At 37.1% G+C, this 27,480-nt stretch overlaps 1 protein-coding gene across 1 annotated transcript in view; it reads right to left on the bottom strand.

Annotated features, from left to right (window-relative positions):
• Window positions 1-27,480, bottom strand: part of cubn (cubilin (intrinsic factor-cobalamin receptor)) — a 39,869-nt gene that overhangs the window by 9,990 nt on the left and 2,399 nt on the right. Inside the window, exons 4-49 of the mRNA XM_016238173.1 lie at window positions 27,334-27,435; window positions 27,149-27,252; window positions 26,942-27,068; window positions 25,834-26,002; window positions 25,504-25,635; window positions 24,456-24,551; window positions 23,111-23,235; window positions 22,845-23,031; window positions 22,645-22,763; window positions 20,996-21,230; window positions 20,466-20,647; window positions 20,215-20,377; window positions 19,170-19,360; window positions 18,911-19,067; window positions 17,562-17,740; window positions 17,310-17,475; window positions 15,987-16,212; window positions 15,760-15,890; window positions 14,621-14,846; window positions 14,394-14,524; window positions 14,008-14,194; window positions 13,770-13,930; window positions 12,454-12,635; window positions 12,195-12,351; window positions 10,321-10,508; window positions 8,498-8,657; window positions 6,525-6,706; window positions 4,876-5,050; window positions 4,587-4,768; window positions 4,301-4,457; window positions 4,105-4,221; window positions 3,877-3,990; window positions 3,586-3,689; window positions 3,372-3,477; window positions 3,097-3,287; window positions 2,834-3,002; window positions 2,559-2,733; window positions 2,297-2,475; window positions 2,005-2,214; window positions 1,781-1,921; window positions 1,429-1,610; window positions 1,130-1,301; window positions 844-1,041; window positions 568-717; window positions 357-478; window positions 28-253 (exon numbers count right to left, since the gene is read on the bottom strand). Coding sequence (XP_016093659.1) covers window positions 28-253; window positions 357-478; window positions 568-717; window positions 844-1,041; window positions 1,130-1,301; window positions 1,429-1,610; window positions 1,781-1,921; window positions 2,005-2,214; window positions 2,297-2,475; window positions 2,559-2,733; window positions 2,834-3,002; window positions 3,097-3,287; window positions 3,372-3,477; window positions 3,586-3,689; window positions 3,877-3,990; window positions 4,105-4,221; window positions 4,301-4,457; window positions 4,587-4,768; window positions 4,876-5,050; window positions 6,525-6,706; window positions 8,498-8,657; window positions 10,321-10,508; window positions 12,195-12,351; window positions 12,454-12,635; window positions 13,770-13,930; window positions 14,008-14,194; window positions 14,394-14,524; window positions 14,621-14,846; window positions 15,760-15,890; window positions 15,987-16,212; window positions 17,310-17,475; window positions 17,562-17,740; window positions 18,911-19,067; window positions 19,170-19,360; window positions 20,215-20,377; window positions 20,466-20,647; window positions 20,996-21,230; window positions 22,645-22,763; window positions 22,845-23,031; window positions 23,111-23,235; window positions 24,456-24,551; window positions 25,504-25,635; window positions 25,834-26,002; window positions 26,942-27,068; window positions 27,149-27,252; window positions 27,334-27,435 — 7,435 coding nt within the window. The remainder of the gene's footprint in view (window positions 1-27; window positions 254-356; window positions 479-567; window positions 718-843; window positions 1,042-1,129; window positions 1,302-1,428; window positions 1,611-1,780; window positions 1,922-2,004; window positions 2,215-2,296; window positions 2,476-2,558; window positions 2,734-2,833; window positions 3,003-3,096; window positions 3,288-3,371; window positions 3,478-3,585; window positions 3,690-3,876; window positions 3,991-4,104; window positions 4,222-4,300; window positions 4,458-4,586; window positions 4,769-4,875; window positions 5,051-6,524; window positions 6,707-8,497; window positions 8,658-10,320; window positions 10,509-12,194; window positions 12,352-12,453; window positions 12,636-13,769; window positions 13,931-14,007; window positions 14,195-14,393; window positions 14,525-14,620; window positions 14,847-15,759; window positions 15,891-15,986; window positions 16,213-17,309; window positions 17,476-17,561; window positions 17,741-18,910; window positions 19,068-19,169; window positions 19,361-20,214; window positions 20,378-20,465; window positions 20,648-20,995; window positions 21,231-22,644; window positions 22,764-22,844; window positions 23,032-23,110; window positions 23,236-24,455; window positions 24,552-25,503; window positions 25,636-25,833; window positions 26,003-26,941; window positions 27,069-27,148; window positions 27,253-27,333; window positions 27,436-27,480) is intronic.

Raw genomic sequence — 27,480 nt, 5'->3', positions numbered from 1 at the left:
TATATATATATATATATATATATATACCTGATGAGTCCGTTGACCAGGTGGCAGTAAATCCTCCTCTGGACACTGTATGATCAGCAAGGAACACCACAACTAATTTGTTGGAGCCTGATTGGATAGTTCCTGGAGAGTTGTGGCCACAGTATTGACCAATAACTGGGGATCCTGGTGAGGCTCCATTGAAGATAGTCACTGAATCCCAGGTGCACTGGCTGTGTTCCTCCACTTCAAAGTATGTAAAAGTGAGCTAGAATATATGGAAATTAAGTGACGTTAATGATGAACTTCATTGTTAAGGTTGAAAGAAAACAGTAAAAAAACAACTGACCCAAGAAGCAGTCTTGACTTACAATGATAGTGTGGCCCACCGGAGCTTCGAGAAACCAAGTACAGCGGCTCGGGCTGGGGTAGTTATTGGGATATCCAGGGCTAGAGATGGCACCTCCCTCTCCACTTTGTGACCCTCCACATTCTGTGTAAAATCATAGTTAGTTGAGCTCATGCAGAATTTTAAAGAGCAGAGATCCCTCTGTTTAAGTGGAACCAACTGAACGATGGTACCTGAAAAGTAATACGTGGCTTTGAAGCCCAGGTCACCCACAGCCTCATCGGACAGGAAGTGAACCCAGAGTTCAGGGGTGGACACTACTATGGGGATCGTAGGAGGGGATTGACCACATAAATGAGCCAAAAGCTCTCCATTCATATCTCCTGAATACGAGAAACAGATAAAACATGCCATAATTGTTTGCTTATCAGCAACAGCTTTAAAGTAAATGGTACATTGGATGGTGTACATAGTGTTATGTCTCTCTTTCTGCAATTGGAAACTCTTACCCAGTCTGAACTCCAAGTAGTCCCACTCGCAGGTTTGGTGATGCTCTAGATGGAGCTCATCTATTATAACCACAATGGAAGAATTCATATGATGTGGGTTCTGGATCAGCCATTCACAGTTCAGGTTGTTGCTGTAGTTTCCATTGCCAAAGTCAGGCGAGGTGAAGTTTCCAGGTTGACTGAGTATTCCACCACACACTACCAAAAGGACAAATATTCACCAATCAAATCAGGAGACAAAAATAAGCAAAAAATATACACTAAACTCAGAGGTCTTCTATCTCACCTGCTGCCTCTTCTGAAGAGTAATCTGCCGTGAATCCACCATTAGACACAGATGAATCAGTGCTGAAAATTACAAGCATAGTATTCCCAGAAGATTTCAACTGGGTACCAGCAGGGACTGTCCCACATAACCGACCCAAATGTGGGGCACTGGGTGTCAGACCATTGATAACCTACCAACCCAAGAGTCAAAACAGCAAGCCAGTGATAAAGCACTGAATTTAACAATATTCAGAGAAAGCAATACATAGTTTAAATGCCCAACTTTTTGATATCTCTAAAACATACAGATGACCTTACCTCCACATAGTCAAACATACAGGTGCCATGCTCCTCCAGCCTCAGGTCATTGATCGTAAGAGTGACCCTACGACCGGGAGGAACAGTGATTCTCCAGCGGCATACTCGGCTGTGAGGGTAAAGATTGGGGTAGTTGGGAGATGATATGGTTCCAAATGGTGCGTTCAGATCCCCTCCACATTCTGTAAGAGCAACAATATCATCTTATTATCAGTTACCCAAGGAACTGCTTCATAACCAACAGCATAACTATGTAAGTAATCATGTAGCAAATGTATTATCCAAAATAACTAGTCATGAGCTTTTTGCACTGGACTATATGACCCTAACTGAACACTGTAAAGACACTTGCCTTCAACGCTGGCTTCAAACAATAAACTAAACCCTGCAGCATTCCCGCTGCCATCACTGACAAACTTTACATAGGCAAAACTGTCTCCAGTGTCCAGGGGGGTTGGAACGCTGTTTCCACAGTGTTTCCCCAGCAGGCGACCTGGTAAGTAAGAAAAGGTTAGCTTACTATCCTTAACATTCAGAAAGACTCTCAACTCTCTTTTGTGTAAGGAGGATCCAAACCTGAAGCATTGTATTCACGTATCTCCACATAGTCATTGTTACAATTGGAGGAGCTCTGCAGGTCAAGGGCAGTGTAGGTGAAGGTCAGATAGTGTCCAGTGGGACCTTCCAAGTACCATTCACAGTTAGAGTTGTCTGGATAATTTGAGTCTGGATAACCGGGGCTTCTGATGATACCACTCTGACCAATGTAGGTACCTCCACATGTAGCTAAGAAGGGAAAGGATACTCTTTAAACCATTGAGATCAACCATAGATGGTTGGAATGTCTTGGGGATTCAAAATGGATTACCAATGGAGTACTTGGCTTTGAAACCAATATGTGTGACGCTGCCATCAGTTCTGAATCGTATATACATGGTGGTGCCGGATGAATGCTGTGTGGATGGGCGGGTGTTGCCACAAAGTCTGCCCATCAAAACAGCATCTGATGTGGGACCATCACGGATCTCAAGGTAATCATACATACATCTAGGACAGAAGATTGTGATTACATTTAATGGTCAAACGGTTACATGTACCAAAAATAAGCAATTTGATTCTTCTAAATATACCCAGTATGAGCCTCAATGTAGAACTCATCCTCAAAGTCAAGCTGTACAGCCTCTCCGTTGGGTACAGTGATTATCCATACACAGTCAATATTTTGGGGGTAGTTTGATGGATAGTTAGGAGACGTGATGTATCCTGGTGGATCTCCATCATTAAGCTCAATGAGACCACCACAAGCTGGAGACAAGCACAGAGATTTACTCTTATTATTTTATATTAGTTTTTTTAATAATCAAATTAATCTAACATTTCTGGAATATTAGCTAGAAGTATTCACCTGAACTGTGGGCCTCAAATACCAATTTGAAGCCACTCGCCTCATTAGAGCCATCAGAGACAAAGTGGGCATAGAGGCTATTGTCTGTGGTTTGAAATGTGGATGGAGCACTGGACCCACAGAGGCGTCCTGATAGAGTTGGTGAGTTGCCATCAGGTCCATTACGTAACTAAAACAAAATAATCAAACTATGATGGTCTTTTCCTTCATACGCTAAAGGACAATTTGCATGATGTACAGTCTCTGTTTCTATAGTCACTCACCTCCAAGTAGTCACCTGAGCTGCAGTGATCGCCATAACCCTGTATTTGGAAAGGACTTTGGAAGGTTACAGACACTCTAAACCCTGAGGTGACCATTACTTGCCAGTTGCAATTCATGTTGGGCTTGTAGTTCTGTGGATATTGAGGAGAACTTAGGACCCCTCTGTCTGTATGGAGGAATCCACCACAACCTGATGGAGAAGACAAAAAACTAGCTCAAACTTAGTTCACAACATCATCATGACAAGAATTTGACTCATGGACTTGTTGTTCACCTCTGGAAAAGGTGGCATTAAAGCCCCTGCCATTAATGCTGCCATCAGAAGTGAATCGAAGGAACATGGCATCACCATTAGAGTGCAGAGAGCCAGGCAGCTCCCGCTAGGTAACTAAATAGTGTTATACTGCAACCTAACTTAGGTGGAAAATTCATATGTATTTTGAAATAAATACTAAAATCTAACCTGAGGTTGAGGCCATGTAGGTTGCCCTAAAACCTTTCCTCCCTACTGAAGCATCTGATATGAAGTTTACCACCAGGGCATTGCTGAATGAAGTGACTGGGTGTGGCAACTCATTCCCACAGTAACGACCTGGAAAAAGGTTACTAGTTATTACTAACCATAACTGCATCAGTATTTTCTGAAAAATTAAACAAAATGTGATAAAATGCCAAAACCTAGATCTAATGCCTGATGTATACACGCATATATAGGTGATATCCTATTGTAATCAGAGTATGTCTTTGACGTTTCCTCAAGGAAGAGATTTTATCTTTACCAACAGATGGGGCTTGGTAATTGTCTCCATCCAGGACCTCCACACGATCATGAGAGCAGTTACTATTCACCATCTCAACCTCAAAGTCAGTGAAGGACAAAGTCACATGATTGACTGAAAGAAATATAAGATAGTAGAGATCAGAGAATAAGGCAAGTAGTTTAAAGTACAAAAAGCATTGGTTTTGACTTTGAGATTATGGATGCCAAGTATGACCAGTGGACTTACATGGCTCCTGTGTCTGTATGATCCAACTACAGTTCTGATTGGGTGGGTAAGAATATGGATAACGAGGAGATGCAATCTCACCACCCACATCATCAGCTGCTATAGTGGATCCACATGCTGGAAATCAATGAGTAATCAATGAGGTTTAACAATGAAACCAACCATGACAAATTCACAAAACAAAGACTGCACTCACCTTCTGAGAACTGGGCACTAAAGCCTTTACGGTTCTGACTGTGATCTGACCTGAAGCGAACATAGATGACGTTCCTTGTGGACGTAATGGGAGAAGGTCTGGAGACTCCACAAAATTTACCCAGGAGTGGAGAAGACTCATGGTGACCATCATGGATCTAGAGAGTAGAAGTTTGTCCATAAACTGGTTTAAACTGTGATATCGGTCTGTCATATCATGAAATCACAAATGTTGCCAACGTGAGCATTAAATTCATCATGTGCACACAGAAAGGTCAGCTACTCACAGCCACGTAATCAAAACTGCATGAGCTGTGACTTTCGAGATCCAGATCAGTGAAGTTGAAGAAGACTCGATGGCCTACGTCCACTGTGATGACCCAGGAACAATCCACATTGTCAGGATAGTTGCTGGGATACTGTGGAGAGTGGATCTCTCCATTGGGGGCTGTGACGATCCCTCCACATCCTGCATTTTCAAAGGAAAGATTTTAAGAAGCTGATTAGCAAAGTCTCCAAAATAATGGCATATATAGTGGCATAGTGATGAATTTTCATAATTGACAGTTGACTAACCTCCAGGAACTTCTACCCAGGTTGCGTTGAAGCCTCTGCCACTCAAGACGGCATCAGATGTGAATCGAACGGTGACAGTGTTACCTGTGCTGGCCACCTGCAGAGGGTTACTGGGAGGGCGTGTGGTGCAGAGCTGGGCCAATCGTGGGGAGGAGAGGTCAGGCCCTCCGTACACCTGGATAAAGATCAAAGTTGAAGCGATACTTACAGACTAGCTTTTTTGAAGACCAGGATCATTTCAAAATGTGTCACTATTACATTTAAAAAAAAATCAAACCAAGTGACTTCAAAATGATACTAGCGCTTTTCTTAGACCTAGCTTGACTGTTGATATCATGCCTTTTAACCAACTAGTCCCAAAGATAAATGTAATTCTATTAGTAATGGACATTTTCCACCAAGTTTGACTACCAGAAAGTGTGAAAATATCAAGTTTGATTGAAATTTTGAACAGTAGCATACATCAACTGTTTTACATTGTGAAAGGTTTTGCAAAAAAAGTGTGCTTGTGCTATCTCTCTTTAAGATGAATAACCCTTTCTTTTAATTTATCTCTTATGTGTCCAAATATTGCAAATTTCATTTTGTCTCTGTTGTCTTATTTACTCTACAGTAAGTGATGAGAAAGCAAGCATGGCATGTAATAAACCATCAGTGCTGGGTAGATTACTAACAAATTGTAGTCTGTTACTGATTCCAAATTACATGACAAAAATTGTAGTTAGTAATTTAATCCATTACATTACACATTTTAGGTAATATAATCAGACTACTTTTTGATTACTTTTAACCTAACTCGTTTATCATTTCTACCCGTTTATAAAATATAATAATATTGTACCATACTGTAATCAATCAAATACAAGTAATCAGTAAAAAAGTAACTGTAGTCTGGTTACAAGTATTTTAAAAATGTAATCTAATCTAATCTAATTACAAGTACTGTAGCTACTTAATTTTTGGAATCTAATTACATAATCAAGATTACATGTAATCAGTTACTACCCAGCTCTGTAAACCATAGGCCACTAAAATTAATGCCATTTTAAAACAATATCTGGTTTTGGTCTGGCATCTGTGTGGCACAGAAACTGTGTGTTTGTGTGCATGTGAGACTGTCTCTAAGCCCTCTCACTAAGCTCTGATTTCCAGTTAATTTCTGCCCTGTTGGCTCCATTCAGTGCTACAGTGGAGGTCAGCATTCCACAGGTCTACGCTACAAAACAAACACCCACAGAGCCCAGCAGATGCCAACGGGGCATGAGCAGGCACACACCCATATAAACACACACTTGAATTTTGATCTCATACTGCTTACACCTAACACATAACACTTATTAAAGGTAATAATTAAGAATAGATTTTGAGGAATACTTGCACACTTCTAACTGGGCAGTATGTACTGTATACTATTATTAAAAAAAAAAGCATGAAGTATGTAACAATAAGCTCAGTATACAGATTTAGGAAAAACAATGCTTAATATTGTTTCCAGTTCTTTCATCACACTGGGAATTGAGGGTAGTTGAGTGCACTGCATTGTGGGATACATTATCTCATGAAGTAGGCTCAGGTTGCAGATGTAATAGAGTGTATTCAATGCATACATATATTTTGCTTACTGTTTTTATTTATTCATTTATTCATACCTCCAGCTTGTCATAGTTGCAGTCAGGATGATATTCCACATCAAACTCAAGGATGGTGATGGAAATGCTACTTCCAGGGCTTGTTTGGATGTGCCAGATGCACTCACGGCTTGCTGGGTATTTGTCCGGATAGCCTGGGCTGGTGAAAGCACCGGTGGGCCCGAAGAGTTCCCCACCACAACCTACAGGGGGTAACAGTGAGGTACTTTGACTTTTTCTTCCCCTGTTTTTAATCAGGGATCCACATGAAAGTTCAAAACAGAAATTCTGATTCAAATGTAACAATATTTTGTATGAATATAAGGCGACCAAAAAGCACATTTTGGACATGTATCATGGTACTAATCAAAGTACCATGGTATTATCAATCATCTTATATAACTACATTATATTTTGTAAGTTTGGCATTACGTATATTTATGTAACTTGTTTAATGTCAATTCCTGTAAAGTGTGTCTGTGTAAATGTGGTCAGGGATGCTGAAGTGGGCAGATAGTTGCATTACAGTGTACAGACAGGAAAAATGCTTCACGTCAAGCTTATCAGAGGAAATATGAAGCCATATTGACCCTCACCGCAAGAAAGGCAGTAGCAACAAGACTAAAATGCGGTCAGTGTAATGTGATATTCACGAAAGATCGGTCAGAACGGATTCATTCTCTCCACCCCCACTGTCTTAATCAATAACATCAATCTCAACAGCGTCCACAGGTCTGTGAGAGGACAAAGGAAGGGTGGAGCTACTTTTTAATTTTTAAAATGGATCAACTGGCTTGTAGTCATGAAATGCTTTGTTGAATTGAGGAATTTCTACAGCACCTGCATTATTTATCCGACAGTTTCATGTTTGAACTTTCTCTTATTATAGGGACATTTCTATCTCTTCCATCCTCGTGTCTTTTCTGATTGTTTTTATTCTTTGTTTGTCATTTTTTACAGCTGGAAAACAGTGCTGTGCATGTTACATAATAACATTACAGTGTTCATTCTCTACACATTGTGTCCATGGAAACCAAGACCATTTCCTTCCAAAAAATTACATCATCACAGACAGAGGTGCATGAATAATTAAAGGTTCAGAGCGTACGTCTCTCCCTCTCTTACTGTGATCCTGCTCTCTGTGCAAAAATAACAGTCCACACCATTCAGCAATGTTACTCGATGTCTCACAAGCACAAGGACAGAGAAACATACACACAAAACATCAGTTAGTGTGGGTTATCACACTAATAGATGGCTCACTATCTGACACATTTATGTCTTGGTGTTTCTTCTTTGATATACAAGTAAATGTAATATCTGTAATGAAATTAAATGGATTCTCTGTTTTACTGTGAACAGTTCATTTATGTTAGGTGTGACATAGTAAGAGTTAAACAGGTGTGTCTCTCAAGACAGAGAGCAAGGACAGAGCTTTATTAGTCTGTTCTCTCTAGAGGAGCGTGTAGCCTTGTTTTCCACATAGTCATTCTGGAACAGATTTTTGCTGGAAATAAGCTAATACATGTGCAGAAAATCCACTACAAATCCCAAAATTCTACAGCAACAGCAGTTGCTACATTTAATCTTTCCTTTCTTTCTTTGCTAGATTCATTCATCTCTGGTAATCAGCTCTTTCCCTGCTGGCCAATCAAAGTGAAGCTTTCCTAAGTGATATTACTGCATTGCCCATTAGGATTGCTATTTCTCTTAGAGATTTAGAGACTACAGGTCACTGACTTCTGGCTGCCCAACAGTGACTCTGTATGTTATTTCCTTCTGTTCTGAGTAGCTCATCTGTCTTTCCACTGTTATACACATTTAGATGTTTCACACAATGCTTTGAGGCTGGCACAGGTCCTCAAAAACCTTTCCATGAATGTGGTACTTTCCATGAATACCCAACTTTCCATGAAGTCCCAAGAAGTTTAAGCTCTATTTTTGTACTTTATTCATGGAAAGCATAGGATCAGCTGTGTATTGCTGGATCTTACCATTCTGGTACCAGTCCATCTGAAAGCCTCTGTATGAGACAGACATGTCGGAGCGGAACACAATGTGGAGGCTGGTACCGGTGGTGGTGCTGGCTGGAGGAGGCGTGTTCCCACAGAACGTACCAATCAGAGTAGCCTGATCGTTTGGACCATCATAGAGCTAGACAAGAACAGAAAGTGAGATTAATTATACAATACTTTCTGGTCTTTACAGTAAAAGATAGTTCTGTCATGTTATATAATACATACTATAATAGATCGGTCATGACTTTATTTTAGCTAATTGCCAAGGGAACATTTTCATTTAGTTTAACATGAACCACTAAATAACTAAAACTGAAATAAAAATCAGTAAAAACTATATTATGTAAGTCCGCTTTCACCATGGAATAAATAAAAAAGGTAATTGTGACTTTTTATATCTCGCAATTCTGACTTTATTTCATAGAATTGTGACTTTATTTCTCATTACGACCAACTACGAGTTTATATCCTGCAAATCTGACTTTTTTTCTCACAATTTTGAGTTTATTTTCCAATTCTGAAGAAGGACCTAGTTTAAATTTGGAAATTATCCAAAATCCAGACTATATTTCTGGCATTGGTTGTGACACAAAAATGGACAATTACTTAAAATTGTCCAATTAATACATTTTGTTGAGAAAATGTACACAGCTGTCAAACCATATCAAAACCATTTACATATTGCTAAGTGCAGTGACTGATTGTGTAATGTCATAACCTTAACAAAATAACAAGAAAATAAAACAAATGGCGAAAATTTATTGAATTTGAAAACTGAAGTCAGATTAAAGTGTGAAATATTGTTTCTCCTGCAGTATGCCTCAAGAATCAGTGACCTTTCACAGGAAATACAACCAATGACATCACATCCGTAATTCAGACCATCTGTTCTACTGCCTTAGGAACAAAAGTGTGCTGTAATATTGTTGGCTTGTGCACAAAATCTCACATTCCTTAAGGAAAAGGTCATCAGAGTCCAAAATATCCAACACAACTGTCTATGTATTTACCCAGCTGATGAATGCCTATCTATGGCATGAGGTTTATGAAAACAGAGCATAGCCTTTCTCAAGACTGCCTGAGGGAAAAGACAAAAACTCAACATCTCTACAAAAGGCCCCAATGATGTCATCACTGTTTGGATCGCCATGGTGATGAGTGAACGGAGAGGAACTCAAAGTACCCATTGTACATTTCAAAGACTCTGCCAGTAAATCACTGTAGTGTAACTGAATGACTTGAGCCCTTCACGGAGAAATAATAAGATAATACAAGCTTGAAAAGACATGTAGATGGTCTTCGAGTCAGAAAAACCAACGTTCACAACCCATTTCAACTTCTCAAAGGGACATATTTCTGAGCAAACCAACATATTCGATGAGAAAATGGGCGGGGCTTGAGTCCATCCATCAGGAACTGATTGGATCATGAATAGTGGGCGTTCCATATCAGAATAAAGCCGAACTGAAAGCTAAAGGTCAAGTTCACCATCAAGAGCATCTCAATGCATCCTTTTCTTATTCACATCTATTGTTATGTCTCTAACCTTTTCAAGATTTCAGGCAGGAAGTAGCCTAAAATGATGCCTAAATAGGTAATTATAGGCTTATAGGTAATATAAACATCCTGTATGACCTTCGTGATCTCAACCATTAAAGGAAAGACACTTCAGAGACATGCAAAATATGACCAGAAAGTCTATTAAAGAAAGCAGATATGGTCCATTTTAATTTCATGTAGACTTTCAGCAGCAAAATTGGGTACAGTTTAAGATGAGGCTTGACAAAGCATGTGCTGACCTTCACAAAGTCATAGGCACATCCAACGTGGTGCTCCACCTCAAAGGTTATAAAAGTGTAGTTGATGGTGTTGCCCATGGAGGCCTGGATGGTCCAGCTGCAGTCGGCACGAAATGGGTAATCATTGGGGAAGTTCAAGCTCTCAATCTTTCCCCGGCTCCGGTTGGCGATCAGCACGCCCTGGCAAACTGCAGGAGAAAAGCCAGTCTTGATTAACAACATGAGCTGGGAAGAATTATGTAACATCAAGAACTTTTGGGGAATATTTACACCAATTTTAAGGCAGGAATACATTAAAACTGGTGGCATCTTGCCATAATGGCTAAAGCTGGATTTGACCCTGCAGTAAAGTTTTAGAGTCTGGGAAACACACTGGCATGTGACCACTGACAGCCAAAGAAAAGGCAAAAGACTGAGAGAATGCACAAAAGAAGATAGATAGTGGTGCACTGAGCTCTAAACTGTGACATTTCACCTCCACAAACATAATTAAAACAAGACTAAAAAGCAGAGAGCCAAAACAAGTCAGTGTCCTCTGGGTGAACTCAACTGCCAAATACGTACGATTTAAAACCACAGCATTGCAGTAATGTTTAATTATTCACTTACAAAAAAAGTACCATGTTATTCCCATGATTTTGGGAATACACCATGGTAATACTATGGTATTCTTTTTTTAAGTACCATTGAAATATCATGGAATACACTGCAAATATGGTTGTCTCACTCAGTATTTTTGTCTTCGTTTTTCAGTACAAATTTCTTTCTTATAACTTTCAGATCTTTCAAATAACTTTCATAAATCAAGAGACAAAATGACACAAGATCATTAAAGGTATAGTTCACCCAAAAATGTTTTTAAAAAATGAAAAATGTTTTCTTATGTTGAACATAAAAGAAGATATTTTGAAGAATGCTGGTAATCAAACTGTTGATGGTCCCCATTGACTTCCATAGTATTTCTTATCCCCTACTGTGGAAGTCAATGGGGACCAATAACTGTTTGGTTCTTCAAAATATCTTCTTTTGTGTTCAACATAGAAATGATATGTATACAGCTTTGGAACGACATTTTTGGGTGAACTATTCCTTTATTTATTTATTTAAATCTTTTTAAAAAAATCAAAGTATCAAAATTAAGTGAGTTTTTTCTTAAAAAAGGAAAAGATTCTGACGATGAAAAACAAAAAGTTCAATTAACATGATCTTTTCTTCCTCGTTAGATATTTCTCGTTTTTAGGCATAAACTCAAATTTGATCATTTTTCAGAAAACAAAAATGAAGCCATTTTGCTTCTCAAGCAAATGTATCTTGATTTAAGAATGTTTACTGTACTGTAGAACAAGACAAAAATACTAAGTAACATTTTTTTTGCAGTGTATGAATATGTTCCATAGTAGAAATGTACAAAATTTACATCTGATACTATCTGTATACCATAAAACTACCACAATACTTTTTTGTAAGAGTTTGAATCAAATGTAAATAAAAAAACTATATTTATACTAGTGCTGTCAAACGATTAATCGCGATTAATCACAGCCAAAATAAAAGTTTTTCCTTTACATTATATATGTGTGTGTACTGTGTATATGTATTATGTACTGTATATATAAATACACATACATAGAGTATATTTTTATATTTATATTTGTATAATTTATATTATATATAAATATATAAACGTAACATATATTTCTTAAATATATACATGGATGTGTGTATATTTATATATGCACAATAAATATGCACAGTACGCACACATATATAATGTAAAGAAAAACTTTTATTTTGGAGGCGATTGATCACAATTAATCTTTTGACAGCACGAAATTTATACATCTTTTTCGGGGTTTTCCGGTTTGGTCACTCACTGGTTTGGTAGTTAGCCAGAAATCCGCCTGTGTGGATGATGCTGTCTGTACGTAGCTTCACGTACATGTTGTCTCGGGAGGAGCTGATGGGAGGAGGAATCTGATTTCCACACAGTTTGGCCACCTCAGGAGAACTGGTGCTGTCGCCATCATACACCTGGTAAAACAAATACACATCAGGGAAAGATTCCAACTCAATATCTTTCAGTAGCGAACTCTACAAATGTGTAGTAAATCATCTAATTCGATGCTATCTGACCGCCAAATAGTCGTAGTAGCAGTTGATGCTGTTCTCCAGGTGAAAGTCTCCAAAGCTGAGCTCCACTGTGCTTCCTGCACTGGTTTTGATGTGCCAGTAGCATTCGGCGTTGGCGTGATACGGCAGGGGGTAGTTGGGAGAGGAGAAACCTCCCACACTTGTTGTCAACGTCCCACCGCAACCTATAACAGAGACACATGGTAAGTCTGAGATGGTGTAGTATAGTCCACTGACCTTCTTATGCAAAATGGAATGCAAACTCCAATCAAATTGGCATGAGATTTCTGGGACTCTGGGTTTTAACCGGTCCTCTGGGAAACAATATTGTGTGTATAAGCTAGCAGGTTGATATTAGCGCTCGATATGAGCAATTCTGAGGAATAAATATTTGCTGGTTTGCAAGGTTTGTCCCATTAATTATTGTAAAGACATTTAGATTTTTGTCTGAGGCTCTTAATAGCAACTAATCTACAGCAGACTATCAATACTTCTTGAACAGTGTTGTTCCAACATTTTAAACTATTGTTTTCTTTATAAAAAATAAAGTTGAAATAAAATAAAATGTAAATATTACTAAATAAAAAACAAGAACAAATGTTGCTTTGGCAACTAACTGAAAATAAGTTTAAGCTGAAGCACTAAAATTGCTAAAAAAAAACTATAAATGAAAATAATATAAATATTATTACATTTTAAATAAATCAATCAATAAATGCATACAAACATACATAACAAAATAAATAAAGCCAAACAGAATCATTACAAAAAGTATGAAAATGGAAAAAGCACATGACAAAATTACTAAAACTATTAAAAATAATTTTCTTTGTTGAAATAAATCTGACATAAAAATTAAATATAAATATTAGACTAAAAGCTTTAACTTAAAAACAAACAAAAATTAGAATGTTGCCTTGGCAACTAATTGAAATAAAATAAGTTTAAATTAAAGTACTAAAATTAATAAAAACAATAAAATTATAAATCATATACTGTATAATAAATTATATTATAAAGTATCAAACAAAGTATTAAAGCAAATATTTGAAATGAAGTAATAAAAAGTTAAAAGTAAAATTTAAAAAAATGAAGAAAAAAAGAAAAGATCACTGATTTGGATATAGAAATTATGATCACAAAGTCTACAGTCCAAATTACGTATCTGCCCGAAAACAGCAAAAAAAAATTATTCAAATCGCAGTTGGTCATTTAAATGACAGTCAGACACGTGGGCAGTTCTACTCCTGACTTCATGTCAACAGTCTGGCTGATATTCATCTGATTCAATACACAAGTACACAACAGGAAATGCATACCTGTCTGTGTGCCATCCCAGTGGGCTTTCAATCCCCTGTAGGTGAGTGAGTGGTCAGATCTGAACTTCAGCCACAGTCTGTTGCTATGTGACACTATTATGGGTGGACCATTTGTTCCGCAATATTTACCAATCAGGGGGGATGTTTCATAGCCTCCATCTCTGTAAAAGAAAGGAAAGTGTTTGAAAACCAAAAAGTGACCAAATCAATGACCCAAGATGCTGGAAAAGTTCCTCACCTGATCTCTAAATAGTCAAAACCACAGGAACTGAACCCCTCCAGCTCAAAATCTGTGACATTCAGCATGATCTGCATGTTGACTTCCACTATGATTTTATACACACACTCCCGATTGTTGGGGTAATTGTCAGGGTAGTTGGGTGAGCTGAAGTCCCCGGTGGGTGACCTAAACACCTCACTGCAATCTGCATAGACAAAGCATGAGATATGAGACAACATTTTGTTCCTTTGTATATCTCTACATACAGTGAAATCACAATAAAGCTCACTTGACTTGACCTGAAAAAGGTCAGTCTTTTAAAACCCAAGCTTCACTATGAGGCCTGTACTTTCATGGCTTTTCAAATTAGATTTTCATATCCAATTACTGCAATAAAATTATACCTGTGCTTGCATTGATGGAGACATAATCAGCAGAAAAGCCTTCCGCAGACAGACTGGAGTCAGAGACCAGCAGGATGGTCATCAGACTATCAGTGCTGGTTAGAGATGGAGGAACGGAGCGCCCACAGAACCTGTGCACAAAATAACCAACATTTTCCAACATATTCATTTACAAATCTTCAATTAAGGGACGTCTGTGGCCTAAATCGTCAAACGTCTTGGTTTACCTGCCCATAAGAGTGCCAGTCAGCGCTGTGCCATTATCGTAGACATCCACATAGTCGTATCCGCAGTTGGTGTGATACTCCAGGTTGAAGGTTGTGAATGACAGACGGATGAGGTTGCCAGGCTCAACGGAGATGTACCAGGTACAATTGGCTCCATGAGGGTAGTCAGTGGGATGTCCTGGGCTGGTGAATGAACCTGTTGGTTCTGTAAGAGTCTCTCCACAACCTGCAAAAATGAACTCTGTGCTCTGTGCCATTCAAAGTGTTGAAATCATTTGAACATGCTTTAATCAATGGAGAAAGAGTATGTGCTGCTTATTGTGGGAATCAAACCATGAACCTTACGGTTTCCAGGCCAGCTCTTTAAGCAGTATTTCTCACCATCACTGGTCTACCAATGTCGATTCACCAAATATTAGCATGAGCACAGAAAGCTCAACTCAGTTGATTCCAATAAAGTTTGACATTAGCATGTTGCCAAGCTAACAACTAAATACTCAAACATCATATTAGTCAACTTTTAAATTAGTTTTCATTACCGAATGAAATATATTTATAATACAGTCATCAGCCATCTTGGACTAACGTTTCCACTAATTTACTGCATCTCAAAATAATGGTGGCAAAAATGTTTGTTTTTTATACAAAAAAATAAAAAATATATTTGTGTGTGTACTGTGTATATTTATTATGTCTATATAAATACAGACACATACATGTATATATTTAAGAAAAATATGTTATGTTTATATATTAAATATATTTATCTGTATATAAATATACACATGTAAATATTTTCAAAATATATACTGTATGTGTGTATTTATATACACATAATAAATATACACAGTACACACACATATATTATGTAAACAAAAACTTATTTTCGATGTGATTAATCGTTTGACAGCACTAATATATATATATATATACAGGCAATCTGCATAGACAAAGCATGAGATATGAGACAACATTTTGTTCCTTTGTATATCTCTACATACAGTGAAATCACAATAAAGCTCACTTGACTTGACCTGAAAAAGGTCAGTCTTTTAAAACCCAAGCTTCACTATGAGGCCTGTACTTTCATGGCTTTTCAAATTAGATTTTCATATCCAATTACTGCAATAAAATTATACCTGTGCTTGCATTGATGGAGACATAATCAGCAGAAAAGCCTTCCGCAGACAGACTGGAGTCAGAGACCAGCAGGATGGTCATCAGACTATCAGTGCTGGTTAGAGATGGAGGAACGGAGCGCCCACAGAACCTGTGCACAAAATAACCAACATTTTCCAACATATTCATTTACAAATCTTCAATTAAGGGACGTCTGTGGCCTAAATCGTCAAACGTCTTGGTTTACCTGCCCATAAGAGTGCCAGTCAGCGCTGTGCCATTATCGTAGACATCCACATAGTCGTATCCGCAGTTGGTGTGATACTCCAGGTTGAAGGTTGTGAATGACAGACGGATGAGGTTGCCAGGCTCAACGGAGATGTACCAGGTACAATTGGCTCCATGAGGGTAGTCAGTGGGATGTCCTGGGCTGGTGAATGAACCTGTTGGTTCTGTAAGAGTCTCTCCACAACCTGCAAAAATGAACTCTGTGCTCTGTGCCATTCAAAGTGTTGAAATCATTTGAACATGCTTTAATCAATGGAGAAAGAGTATGTGCTGCTTATTGTGGGAATCAAACCATGAACCTTACGGTTTCCAGGCCAGCTCTTTAAGCAGTATTTCTCACCATCACTGGTCTACCAATGTCGATTCACCAAATATTAGCATGAGCACAGAAAGCTCAACTCAGTTGATTCCAATAAAGTTTGACATTAGCATGTTGCCAAGCTAACAACTAAATACTCAAACATCATATTAGTCAACTTTTAAATTAGTTTTCATTACCGAATGAAATATATTTATAATACAGTCATCAGCCATCTTGGACTAACGTTTCCACTAATTTACTGCATCTCAAAATAATGGTGGCAAAAATGTTTGTTTTTTTATACAAAAAAATAAAAAATATATTTGTGTGTGTACTGTGTATATTTATTATGTCTATATAAATACAGACACATACATGTATATATTTAAGAAAAATATGTTATGTTTATATATTAAATATATTTATCTGTATATAAATATACACATGTAAATATTTTCAAAATATATACTGTATGTGTGTATTTATATACACATAATAAATATACACAGTACACACACATATATTATGTAAACAAAAACTTATTTTCGATGTGATTAATCGTTTGACAGCACTAATATATATATATATATACAGTATATATATTTTTTGTTTATATATAAATAAAATACTGTAAATACTACAATAAAACCTGTTAATTGGTTACTTGTAAGTTACGTTGCCATATACGGTGAAAAACTGTAAAATCATATTATTTGTAATTTTACTGTAAAATACTGTGAAATGTATGGTTTTTGGAGATACCAGCGATGAATTATTAATTATATTTTGTATATTTTGACATTTGGGTATTTAGTGTTATTTAGTTAATGTTATTGCATTGTTATTTACTGCAAATTGAACAGAATATCTTTCATGTTGAGAATGTGCCTGTTTGGTCTTGGTAGGCAGCTCACTAGGCAGTATATATAATATATTTGAACAAGCTACTGTACATTCGAAAACAACAAAACAATAGTTCACCTTGCTCTGCAGATGCAAACTCAGCAGTGAAACCATGGTTGGAGACAGATGAGTCTGTTTTGAAGCGGATGAACATGGACCTCTGGGTGGACTCCAGCATGGGAGGCATGTTAATTCCACAGTATCGACCAATCAGAGGGGAGTCTATGCTGGGACCATCTCTCACCTGAGTAAAGAGTGACGTTTCAGAAGAAATGTAAAGCGTAATCTGTATGTTGGCTGAATAGGATTCGCACAATGCTAATGTTGTACCTCGACATAATCGAAGACGCATGTGCTGCTTCCCTCAACGTCAAAGGTGAGGAAGTTGAGAGTGACCACATATCCCTCGGGCTGGTTAATGACCCACTCGCACACTTTGTTGTGGGGATAGGGGTCAGGGTGCAGGGGAGTGCGAATCTGACCGTTTCCAGAGAGGGTTCCTCCACAAGCTAGAGAAAACAGTTAAATTCTGAGATCACAAACGTTCTATATCATACTAATATTAAATTATGTTCATTAAAGCTTTAACATATTTGCTATCCAATATTGTGTTTAATCTTAGACAGGACACAGGAAGTAAGGTAAACTGTTAGGGGCTGTTCACACAGAATGGGGTTTTGCATTCCACAGTGCTGCTTTATCATGGTTTTGTTTTTATGTAAAAATGTATGGATGTGATTGAGCGTTGCACTCATGTCTCATGTCTTTTGGAGCGTCTCTTGCATGATAGCGTTCTAAAACCACAGCACTCAAAAGTCAAAAGAAGCTGAAGCTTTAAAAACTGCATCTCTAGACCTTGCTTTTTTTTTTCCCCACTGCCCTGCCAAAACACGTTCTATGTGAATGGCCCCTTAGGGAGCGTGTTTTCTTTGCAGCATACATTGTTCCACCAAATGAATCACACATATTCAGAAAAAAACAAAACACTTAAAAATTTAAAATGCAATATAATTAATATTATCCCCCACTGCCCTGCCAAAACACGTTCTATGTGAATGGCCCCTTAGGGAGCGTGTTTTCTTTGCAGCATACATTGTTCCACCAAATGAATCACACATATTCAGAAAAAAACAAAAAACAAAACACTTAAAAATTTAAAATGCAATATAATTAATATTATCAACTATCTCATGTGTTTAAGACAATGCATTTAGGCCCAAAACATCCTCTGCACAAGAATGCTAACGCAAATACTTTAACTTCACATCACTGCATAACAAAATTCATAGTGCAGTGTAAGCACACATCAGTGTTATTATAGTTGACTAAAACTAAAACTGAAAAATTAAAGATTTTTTTGTTACTGGAAATAAAATAAATGTTAACTGAAATAAAATAAATATTGAAAACCTTCTTATTTTAGTTTAACTTGATGCACAAAAATAACAAAAAAAATAAAAATTACTAAAAACATACATCACAATGTGGAAGATCTGTCGCTACTTCCGTGTTAATGTAAAGGGACCACGTCAAAATAAGACCAAATGCTTGTAATGTGCATTTGCATGTTTGCATAGAGTATGTTTCTGGCCTTGTTTTTACTGTTTTACATGTCAGTGCTTTTTGGCATTCAGTTTGCGTCATACGCTTTACATAAAAAGGAGGTTTCAGTGTCTCACCAAGTTCATACATGGCCCTGAAGCCAGCACGGGACACAGAGCTGTCAGACTTAAAACGGATCCAGAGTCCATTAGTGGTGGACAATATTGGTGCTGGCAGGGTGGAGCCACAGTACTTCCCAATGAGTGGGTCGGTCTCACCCGTCCCGTCTCGAACCTAAAAGAGATTTGACTTGGTAATGCCACTGAAATGGCGATGTTAAAAGATCAAAATGCTATTTACTTCTCCTCTCATCAACATTAATTACACAAATCATACCTCAACAAAATCAAAAAGACAGCCACTATGAGTTTCCAGGTCCATGTGGGTGAAGTTAAGTGCCACTTGTTCACTACGTGGCATTCTGATGATATAAATGCACTGCCTATTGTGAGCATAGTTATTAGGCCAGTTAGGAGAGATGATGATGCCTTCTGTGTCTGTAAAGACGCCTCCGCAGCCCGGGTCAGCTGATGGCACAGAGTAAATTGCATTACACTCAAGCAATTCATCCCAATATAGCAGGACACCTGGCTTTGCCCATTTGAACCCAGTGTTGATCCAAGCATCATGTTCCTGAGTTTACAACATTTGCAATGTGACTGCTCACTGTTAATATGTATATAACTCCAATAAACTGTTTCATGAGCATTTGAAAGGACAGTATTCCACTGATGGATCTGTTAAAATGATCCATAATGTAGTTACTGGAATTACTGCTAATGCATTATGACTGCAAACAAGAAAATAGTGCTGTAACATTTAATTGTGTTCAGGAAACTGTTCACAAATGATCAAAAGTGACAGTAAAGTATTTATAAAAGATTTCTATTTCAAACAAATGCTGCTCCTTTGAACTTTCTATTAATGAAAGAATCCTAAAAAAAATTTATTACCGTTTCCACAAAAATATTAAGCAGCACAGTTGTTTTCAACATTAATAATAATAAGAAATGAGCCTTGAGCAGCAAATCAGCATATTAGACTGATTTCTGAAGGATCGTGTTACACTGAAGACTGGAGTAATGGAGTAATGCTGTAAAATTCAACTTCACCACCGCAAGAATAAATTGTATTTTAAAACATATTAAAAGTTATTTTAAAGTGTAATAATATTGCACAATATTACTGTTTTGATTGCATTTTTGATCAAATAAATGCAGCGAAAAACATCAATTCAGAAACATTAATTTGCCCATTAATGTAAAAAAAAAGAAAATCCAATCCAAACTTTCGAACGGTAGTGTACAGGTCTATTATACTCCCTAAAATGTCCCATAATCCCCCTCTCTCTCTGTGTTTTGACAGCATGGGCTTTACTTACATGGTGAAGTAGTGTATGTAATGTGAAATCCCCGATCGCTGATGCTGAAATCAGAGTGAAAGCGGATCCAGGCTGATGGTCCTGTCGTCTGTAGAGGTGGTGGTGATGCTGTACTGCAGTATTTTCCCAAAACCGGGTCTTCTGGGAGCAGTCCGTCTCTGATCTACAAAATAAATCCGAAAACTCAAGCATTTTAACACATACACACAGAAAACACCTTTAAAATGAATCCAAGATGTAACAAGCTTTACCTCCAGGTAGTCAAAATTACAGTTATCATGGTGCTCCAGACTGAGGGTGCCAAAAGCGAATGTGATGAGCAGACCAGGGTTCACATTCACCATCCAATAGCAGTCCCGGTTAGGTGGATAGTTACCTGGGTACCCGGGTGACTTGATGTCACCGTATGTGTTGGTCAACTCCCCACCACACACTGGAAAAGAAAGGAGTATTGAAATAAGATACAAATTCAAATAGTTGCTAATATCACAAGAGAGGCAATCATTTGGACCATTTTTTGGCATGCATTTTTGCAGAAATTGGTCATTTCAATAGGAACTGGAAATTTTCAGGTGAGGGTCAAAGATTTCCCAATGCAGTTTTCGCAATGGGTTCAAGCTGATCATGCTGATTCGCCACATTGACCAACAGAAAGCTGCTTGGTTTGAAAGTGACTTCTGTTTGAGCTGTGCTTCATACATCGCGACACTATTGACAATAAACAATTGGATCTGAGACATTTCACTAATGTGATCTTAATATAAGGGCATTCTTGGTTCACCTGGTGCCTGCGATTGCCAGGCCACTGTGAAGCCACGACCACTGACTGAATGGTCAGAGCGGAACCAGAAGTACAGAGAATTGTGGGAGCTGAAGAGTTCGGCTGGGGCGGCAGTGCCGCAGTATTTCCCGATCATGAAAGCTGAGGCGCTCTCGCCATCATGGACCTGCAGGAAATCGAAGTTGCAGGAGGCGCTGTTCTCGATGTCAAAGAAAGGGAAGGTAATCCGCAGAATCTGGGAAAAACAACAGATTACTGACCACAAGAAAGAACAAAACCCAAAGTTTAATTCTATAAATTACATCTATGAAATCTAGAGAAAAAAGAAATTCTGCTGATTTGCAAAAAAAAAGGCCTAATATTACATAATCTGATGACGGTGAGTTGAAAAATATCAGTAAAAACGTAAACATTTTTCACAAAGTAAGCATTAAGGTTTTTCAAATTCTATACATTTATCAGTCAAATGTCAAAATGTATCATTTAAATTACAATCTGCAAAGAAAAAAAATTTGCTTTTGCTATATGCATGTTTGGTTTACATTTTTTTTTCTGATAATGTTTAGGTAAAAAATTAATTCAATAATTTTAAACTTTCCATTATGTACAGTTTTTTTCCCAAAATAAGAATTTTAAAAATTATATATGTATCAGTCAAAGGTGAAGTATTCAAAATGTATAATTTAACTTACAATCTGCAAAGAAAAAAATAACAGTATATAAAAAATATGAACAACTCGTGTTTTTTAAGGAAAATCTTAAAAGAATATGATTATTTAAAATAATACAATCAAAATAGATAACTTAATATTACACGTATATCAATAATTTTTCAAAGAAAATAATAGTTTTCATATGTTGCTTTTGCTATATGCATGTCTGGTTAACATTTTTTAAGTGTTAGTTTTGTATTTTATGATACAATTCTGTACTTGTTGAAAATAGAAAAAAAAGCTAAGTTAAATGGGCAAAAAAAAGACTATTTGGTTTAAATTTTATTTTTCATCATCGTTTAGGTAAAAAATTTATTCAATCATTTAAAACTTTCCATTATGTACAGTTTTTTTCACAAAATAAGAATCTTTCAAATTACATATGTATCAGTCAAATGTCAAAAAAAAGTTCAAAATGTATCATTTAACTTCAATCGGCAAAGGAGTGGAAAAACTTGTTCCAATACTCTAAGAACATTACATTATAAGTTATTATAAGAACATTATAAGTTTATAAACATAAGCTTTTTTCACAAAATCTTAAATTTTCTGTCACTGTTTGGATGTAGTAAAACACCCACAGATGTAGCAGAAAACATCTGGGTCATGTATGCATTTTCTTCTGTCACTGGTCATAAAATAATGTCTTCATTGATCAGCTGAGAACTGAACAAATAGTAGTAAGCTGGCTAGCTTACAACTGTTTGTCAGAGCAAGAAACAAACCATGTCTTTGTGGCAGTTTTTCTGTAACTAAGGGGTAATACAAGACTTCTTCACCATACAAATGGTTGTTGAAAGCAAAAATTCTATGAAATGCACATCAAAACAGGCACTATTTTTGAATCAGCACCCCAACATTAGCACGAAACAAGTATCGGATTTCATTCAGCATGGACTGGATTTTTAAAAAGGTCACTTATGTATCTTTACTAACCTTGCTGGGGTCGGTTCTGATGACCCACGCACAGCTGACCTGGTGATCATAATCACCCGTTCCAGGATTCATAGGGTAGCTGAATGTGCCGGCTGGACTTTCCAAAACTCCTCCACACTCTGATGCACATAAAAGTTCATGATGTTACTGTAGAGATAAACACACACTATCACATGCATCACTTCTCTAATAACACACACCTTGCTGTGGAGTTTGGCACTGCGGGCCCGTCCACTGGGAGGTGCAGGTGCAGGTGTAGCCGTTGATGCCGTCGATGCAGGTGCCTCCGTTCTGGCAGGGATTGCTAGAGCACTCGTTCACGTTCTGATCGCAATTCTGCCCTGCCCAGCCCGGGTCACAGCGACAGATGTAGCCAGTTGCTGTATTCTAGGAACAAAACATGCTGACTGCTGTGGTTTCATGGAAACAGAACAGAGAGGGGAAGTTATAAGAGATAAACACTTACCTCACACTGACCATTTACACAAGGATTACTAGTTCCACAGATGTCACTGATCTGAGTACAGCCCGTAGGTCCATAGCCATTACCCACATAACCAGGAGGACAGGTGCATGATGGGATAATACTTCCTAGAAGGAGAGCAATTCATAATGTAATTCAGAGATGATGATTCTTCTACTCAGTTTTATTTTTCATCAATATGCAGATTTGCCAATGATAGCGAAGATGAGACAAAAAACACACATCCTGGCAATAATTTCATGATTTTAAATCAAACATACTGCTGAGGGAAACAAAAACGTTTTATTAGAAACATATTAACAACGCACCAATGTTTTTGAAGAAAAATCTAGAAAGAATATGATTTTAAGACTATAGTCAAAGATACACAACATAATATTACAGATATGAATAACTACTAAAAATCACAGCATTTTATTAAAAAAGTGTTCAGGAAAAAATATAGTTTTTACATGTTGCTTTTGCATATATATATATATATATATATATATATATATATATATATATATATACATTTGTTTTATTATTATTTTTTTATTAAAACAAAGATAAATTAAAAAAATGGTTTATTGTTCATTATCAAAATTGTATTTATTAAACAAGCAAATTAAATGAGCATTTTAGTCTGAGTAAAACTGACTGGAATTAATGAATATGACAAAATATTGACAAAATATATAAACTGTATATAAACAGCATATTATGCACATTAGCAAGACACTAATGTTTAAAAAAAACTAGAAAGAATATGATTATGAAGAAAATAATTAAAGATACACAACATAAACCTAAAATTACATATGAATAACAATTAAAATCCACAGGATTTATTTAAAAAAAAAAAGTAGTTTATATAGTTATAAAATATAGTTTATAGGTTTTATTTTCATGTGCTAGTTTTGTATTTTATGTTATGTTATATCTTTACTTGTTCAAAATGTAAAATGATAAAGTTGATTTAAAAATAAAATTGGTTTGATTTTGCCATTTTTGGTCAACAAAGATGTTATTATCTAGAATTAGATGCTTTTAGTCGCAATAAAATTACTGAAATTAATGACCAAATATTGATCAAATTATAAGAATATTTCCATCAAAAGACATACACTATGACTAAAACAAACAAACCTGTAAAAATGGACACATATAGCAACAATATCTTTTATATCAGGAGGTTACACAACAATTAAAGTTTAACACCCTTTTTATTGATCCTGTTATAACATAAATGCTACTAGTCATGCGCTGCTGTAAAGAATAACTACAGTAAAAGTGTGCAGTGATTGTGTGTGTGTGTGTGTGTGTGCGTGTGTGTGTGTGTGTGTACCTGGAGTAGAAGTACAGGTAGCCAGTGGATAACATCCTCCATTGTTGGCGGAGCAGATGTCAGCTTGAGTGCAAGTCTTCCCGTCTCCCTCATAGCCTGAGGACACACACATGGGGTCAGCAGTCTCATCTTACACTTAATGGCTATTTTAGCCCAATCATTTCAGTGCGTCTGGTCTTCCTCTGCAATCTAGCAGTCAACTGAGACTTGTAAAGCTGAATATATTAGCAGGACCTGCAGACAGCACTGTCCTCAATGAACCCAGCTAATGGATCTCTCCACCTCTCCTAGCTTTCTATCTCCATCTCTCCCAGAGGGAATATAATGAAATTCAGATCACACAAGCATCTGTCTCTCGTTTGAAACATATTACAGTGAGTAAAATCCATGATTCAGCAGGATTTTACAGGCCAGCCTGTGCTGAAAGCAGGACAGAGGACCAGCAAACATGTGAGATGTACTAAAATATGCATGTTTCAATTTCCTAGCAATCTCTAGAGGGAAATTATGAACTAGAAATGATTCTGATTCTGAATATTAAGATATTGAATGAATAGTTCACCCAAAACAAGTGACATTTCAGAATGTTTCTCACACAAAGCTATTGTATGGCTTGGAATATAGTGAACATGTCCATTGGACTAATTTTATGGTGCTTTTTGGAGATTGACCTTTCTATTATATGAAATGGCACAACTATTTTCAGCATTGATAATAATAAATATTTCTTGATCAGCGAATCAAAATATTAGAATGATCTCTGAAGGATCAAATTCCTTTGCATCACAGGAATATATTACATTTTAAAATAAATTACAACATAAAAGAGTTATAAAACAATTATAATAATATTTCATAATATTACTGTCTTTTGGCAGCCTTGGTAAAGCTCCAGACTTTAATAAGAGACTTTAGAAACATTAAAAAAAATTTACCAACCCCAAAATGTTGTACAGCACTGCACAAATTCAAATTTTTGGGTGAACTATTCTTGTTAAGACAACAGGTCTTATTTTAAATTGCATGAGAATCAGGATGTGAGCTAAACCTGGAGGACACTGGCCGCAGTGGAAGGAGCCCATGGTGTTGAGACAAGGCACCATGGGGGAAGTAGAACAGCCTCCATTGTTTGTGGCACATTCATCGACATCCTGGCAGCTGTAACCGTTACCCTGCCATCCTGGAGGAACCAAAAGTTAAGATTAATTTCATGAAATAATGTTCTTATTAAGAATCTGTTAGGCTATTAAATGCCTTTAACGTAAATGCACCCAATAATCTTTTACATAAACTATCTAAGAAAAGATAAATGATTGATATATGGATATCTTGGCAATAATCATATGTGACATGGCTCAGCTGGGCTGAGTGGTCTGACCTGCAGGGCAGGCGCCACAGTAGAACGAGCCCAGAGTGTTGAAGCACTGCACAGGGGGGTTTGTGGAGCAGGGTTTGTTCGGGAGGCCGCACTCATCAACATCAGCCGTGCACGCCGACTCTCCGGGTGGAGACATCCAGCCAGCATCACAGATACACTTATATTTGGGCTGAAAAGAGACATTAAAGAGATGCATGTTGTTCCAAAGCTGTATGACTTTATTTGTTACGTAGAACACAAAAGAAGACATTAAGCAGAATGTTCATGCTGCTCTTTCCACAATAATATTAAGCAGCACAAGACACTGATAATAAGAAATTTTTCTTGATCAGAAAATCAGCTGATTTCTGAAGGATCGTGTGGCACTGAAAACTGGAGTAATGATGATGAAAATTCAGCTATGTATCATAAGAATAAATTACATTTTAGAATATATTAAAATTGAAAACAGTTACTTTAAATTGTAATACTATTTTACAATATTATTGTTTTCAATGTATTTTGGATCCAATAAATGCAGCCTTGGTGAGCAGGAGAGACCCCAAACTAATATTAGGTCATATGATTCAACACTCGTGAAGAATAGACTGAAATGTTAGTCTTTTCCTCCAATTAAAACTATTATAGTCAAATGCACTAGTTTTTAATGGTGCTCTTTGTCATTTTTGGAAATTTTACATAAAAGGGTAATGTCCCATTCATCTGCTTTTATCGTTAACAGATCATGATAAAATCACATGGAATTATAAGGGGGGTGTCAATGCCTTACATTTTGGCATATTAACCACACAAAGCTATTTTATGACTTTAGAAGAGATGGAATATAGTTGTATGAACCACTTTAATTATACTTTTATGACAATATCGCATTTATTGTGAAGCTTAAAGGTCCTTATTAGGATGAGTAAAATCCTCAAAAATTTCTTGTTTTTTTGTTCTATGGAAAAAGAAACTCTTAACAGGTATGACATGAGGGTACAGTGCATAATGACAGAATATTCTTTTTGGGGTGAACTACAGTTTTTCACTGTCCAAACATTGACTGATGAGTACTTTATTTGTACATCCAAATGCATGTGGAAAACTGAGATTAAATACACATAATCACCTCATTGGGATTGACTCTGTCTGAATCGATGCACAAGCCGTGAACACACAGATCCTGACTTCCGCCTGCACAGTCATCATAGCGAGATGTACAGTGTGGACCGTACCATTCTGCAGTACAGGTACAGCTGATAAACAAAAGAAAAGTAAAATATGAACATAAAAATCTCACTAAAAACCCCACTCAAGAGAAATAACGGAGGATTACGTGAAAGATCCGGGTGTGTTCACACACGTGGCCCCGTTCTGACAGCCCACCGGAGTTCCTGCTAACACCTGACACTCATTCACATCCACTGCACATGTGGGACCCTGTAAAGAGATTGAACCAAGTGGCAATCAGAATGACATATGAACAGGACAGAAGGACAGAAGGATGTCTGAATGACTGACCTGCCAGTTGTCAGGACAGAGGCAATGAAATGCATCTAACAAGTTCAAGCAGGTTCCTGCGTTCTGACATGGATTGCTGCTGCACGTCTTCCGCTGAACTGTCTATGAAATACAGAATGCCATAAAACTGAGTTTAAATCATAACGG

The sequence above is a fragment of the Sinocyclocheilus grahami genome, unplaced genomic scaffold (genome assembly GCF_001515645.1).
Source record: "Sinocyclocheilus grahami isolate Dianchi unplaced genomic scaffold, SAMN03320097.WGS_v1.1 scaffold19.1, whole genome shotgun sequence".
Taxonomy (NCBI): domain Eukaryota; kingdom Metazoa; phylum Chordata; class Actinopteri; order Cypriniformes; family Cyprinidae; genus Sinocyclocheilus; species Sinocyclocheilus grahami.
Note: the sequence above shows the minus strand (reverse complement) of the source record. Positions and strands in the feature narration are given on the sequence as shown.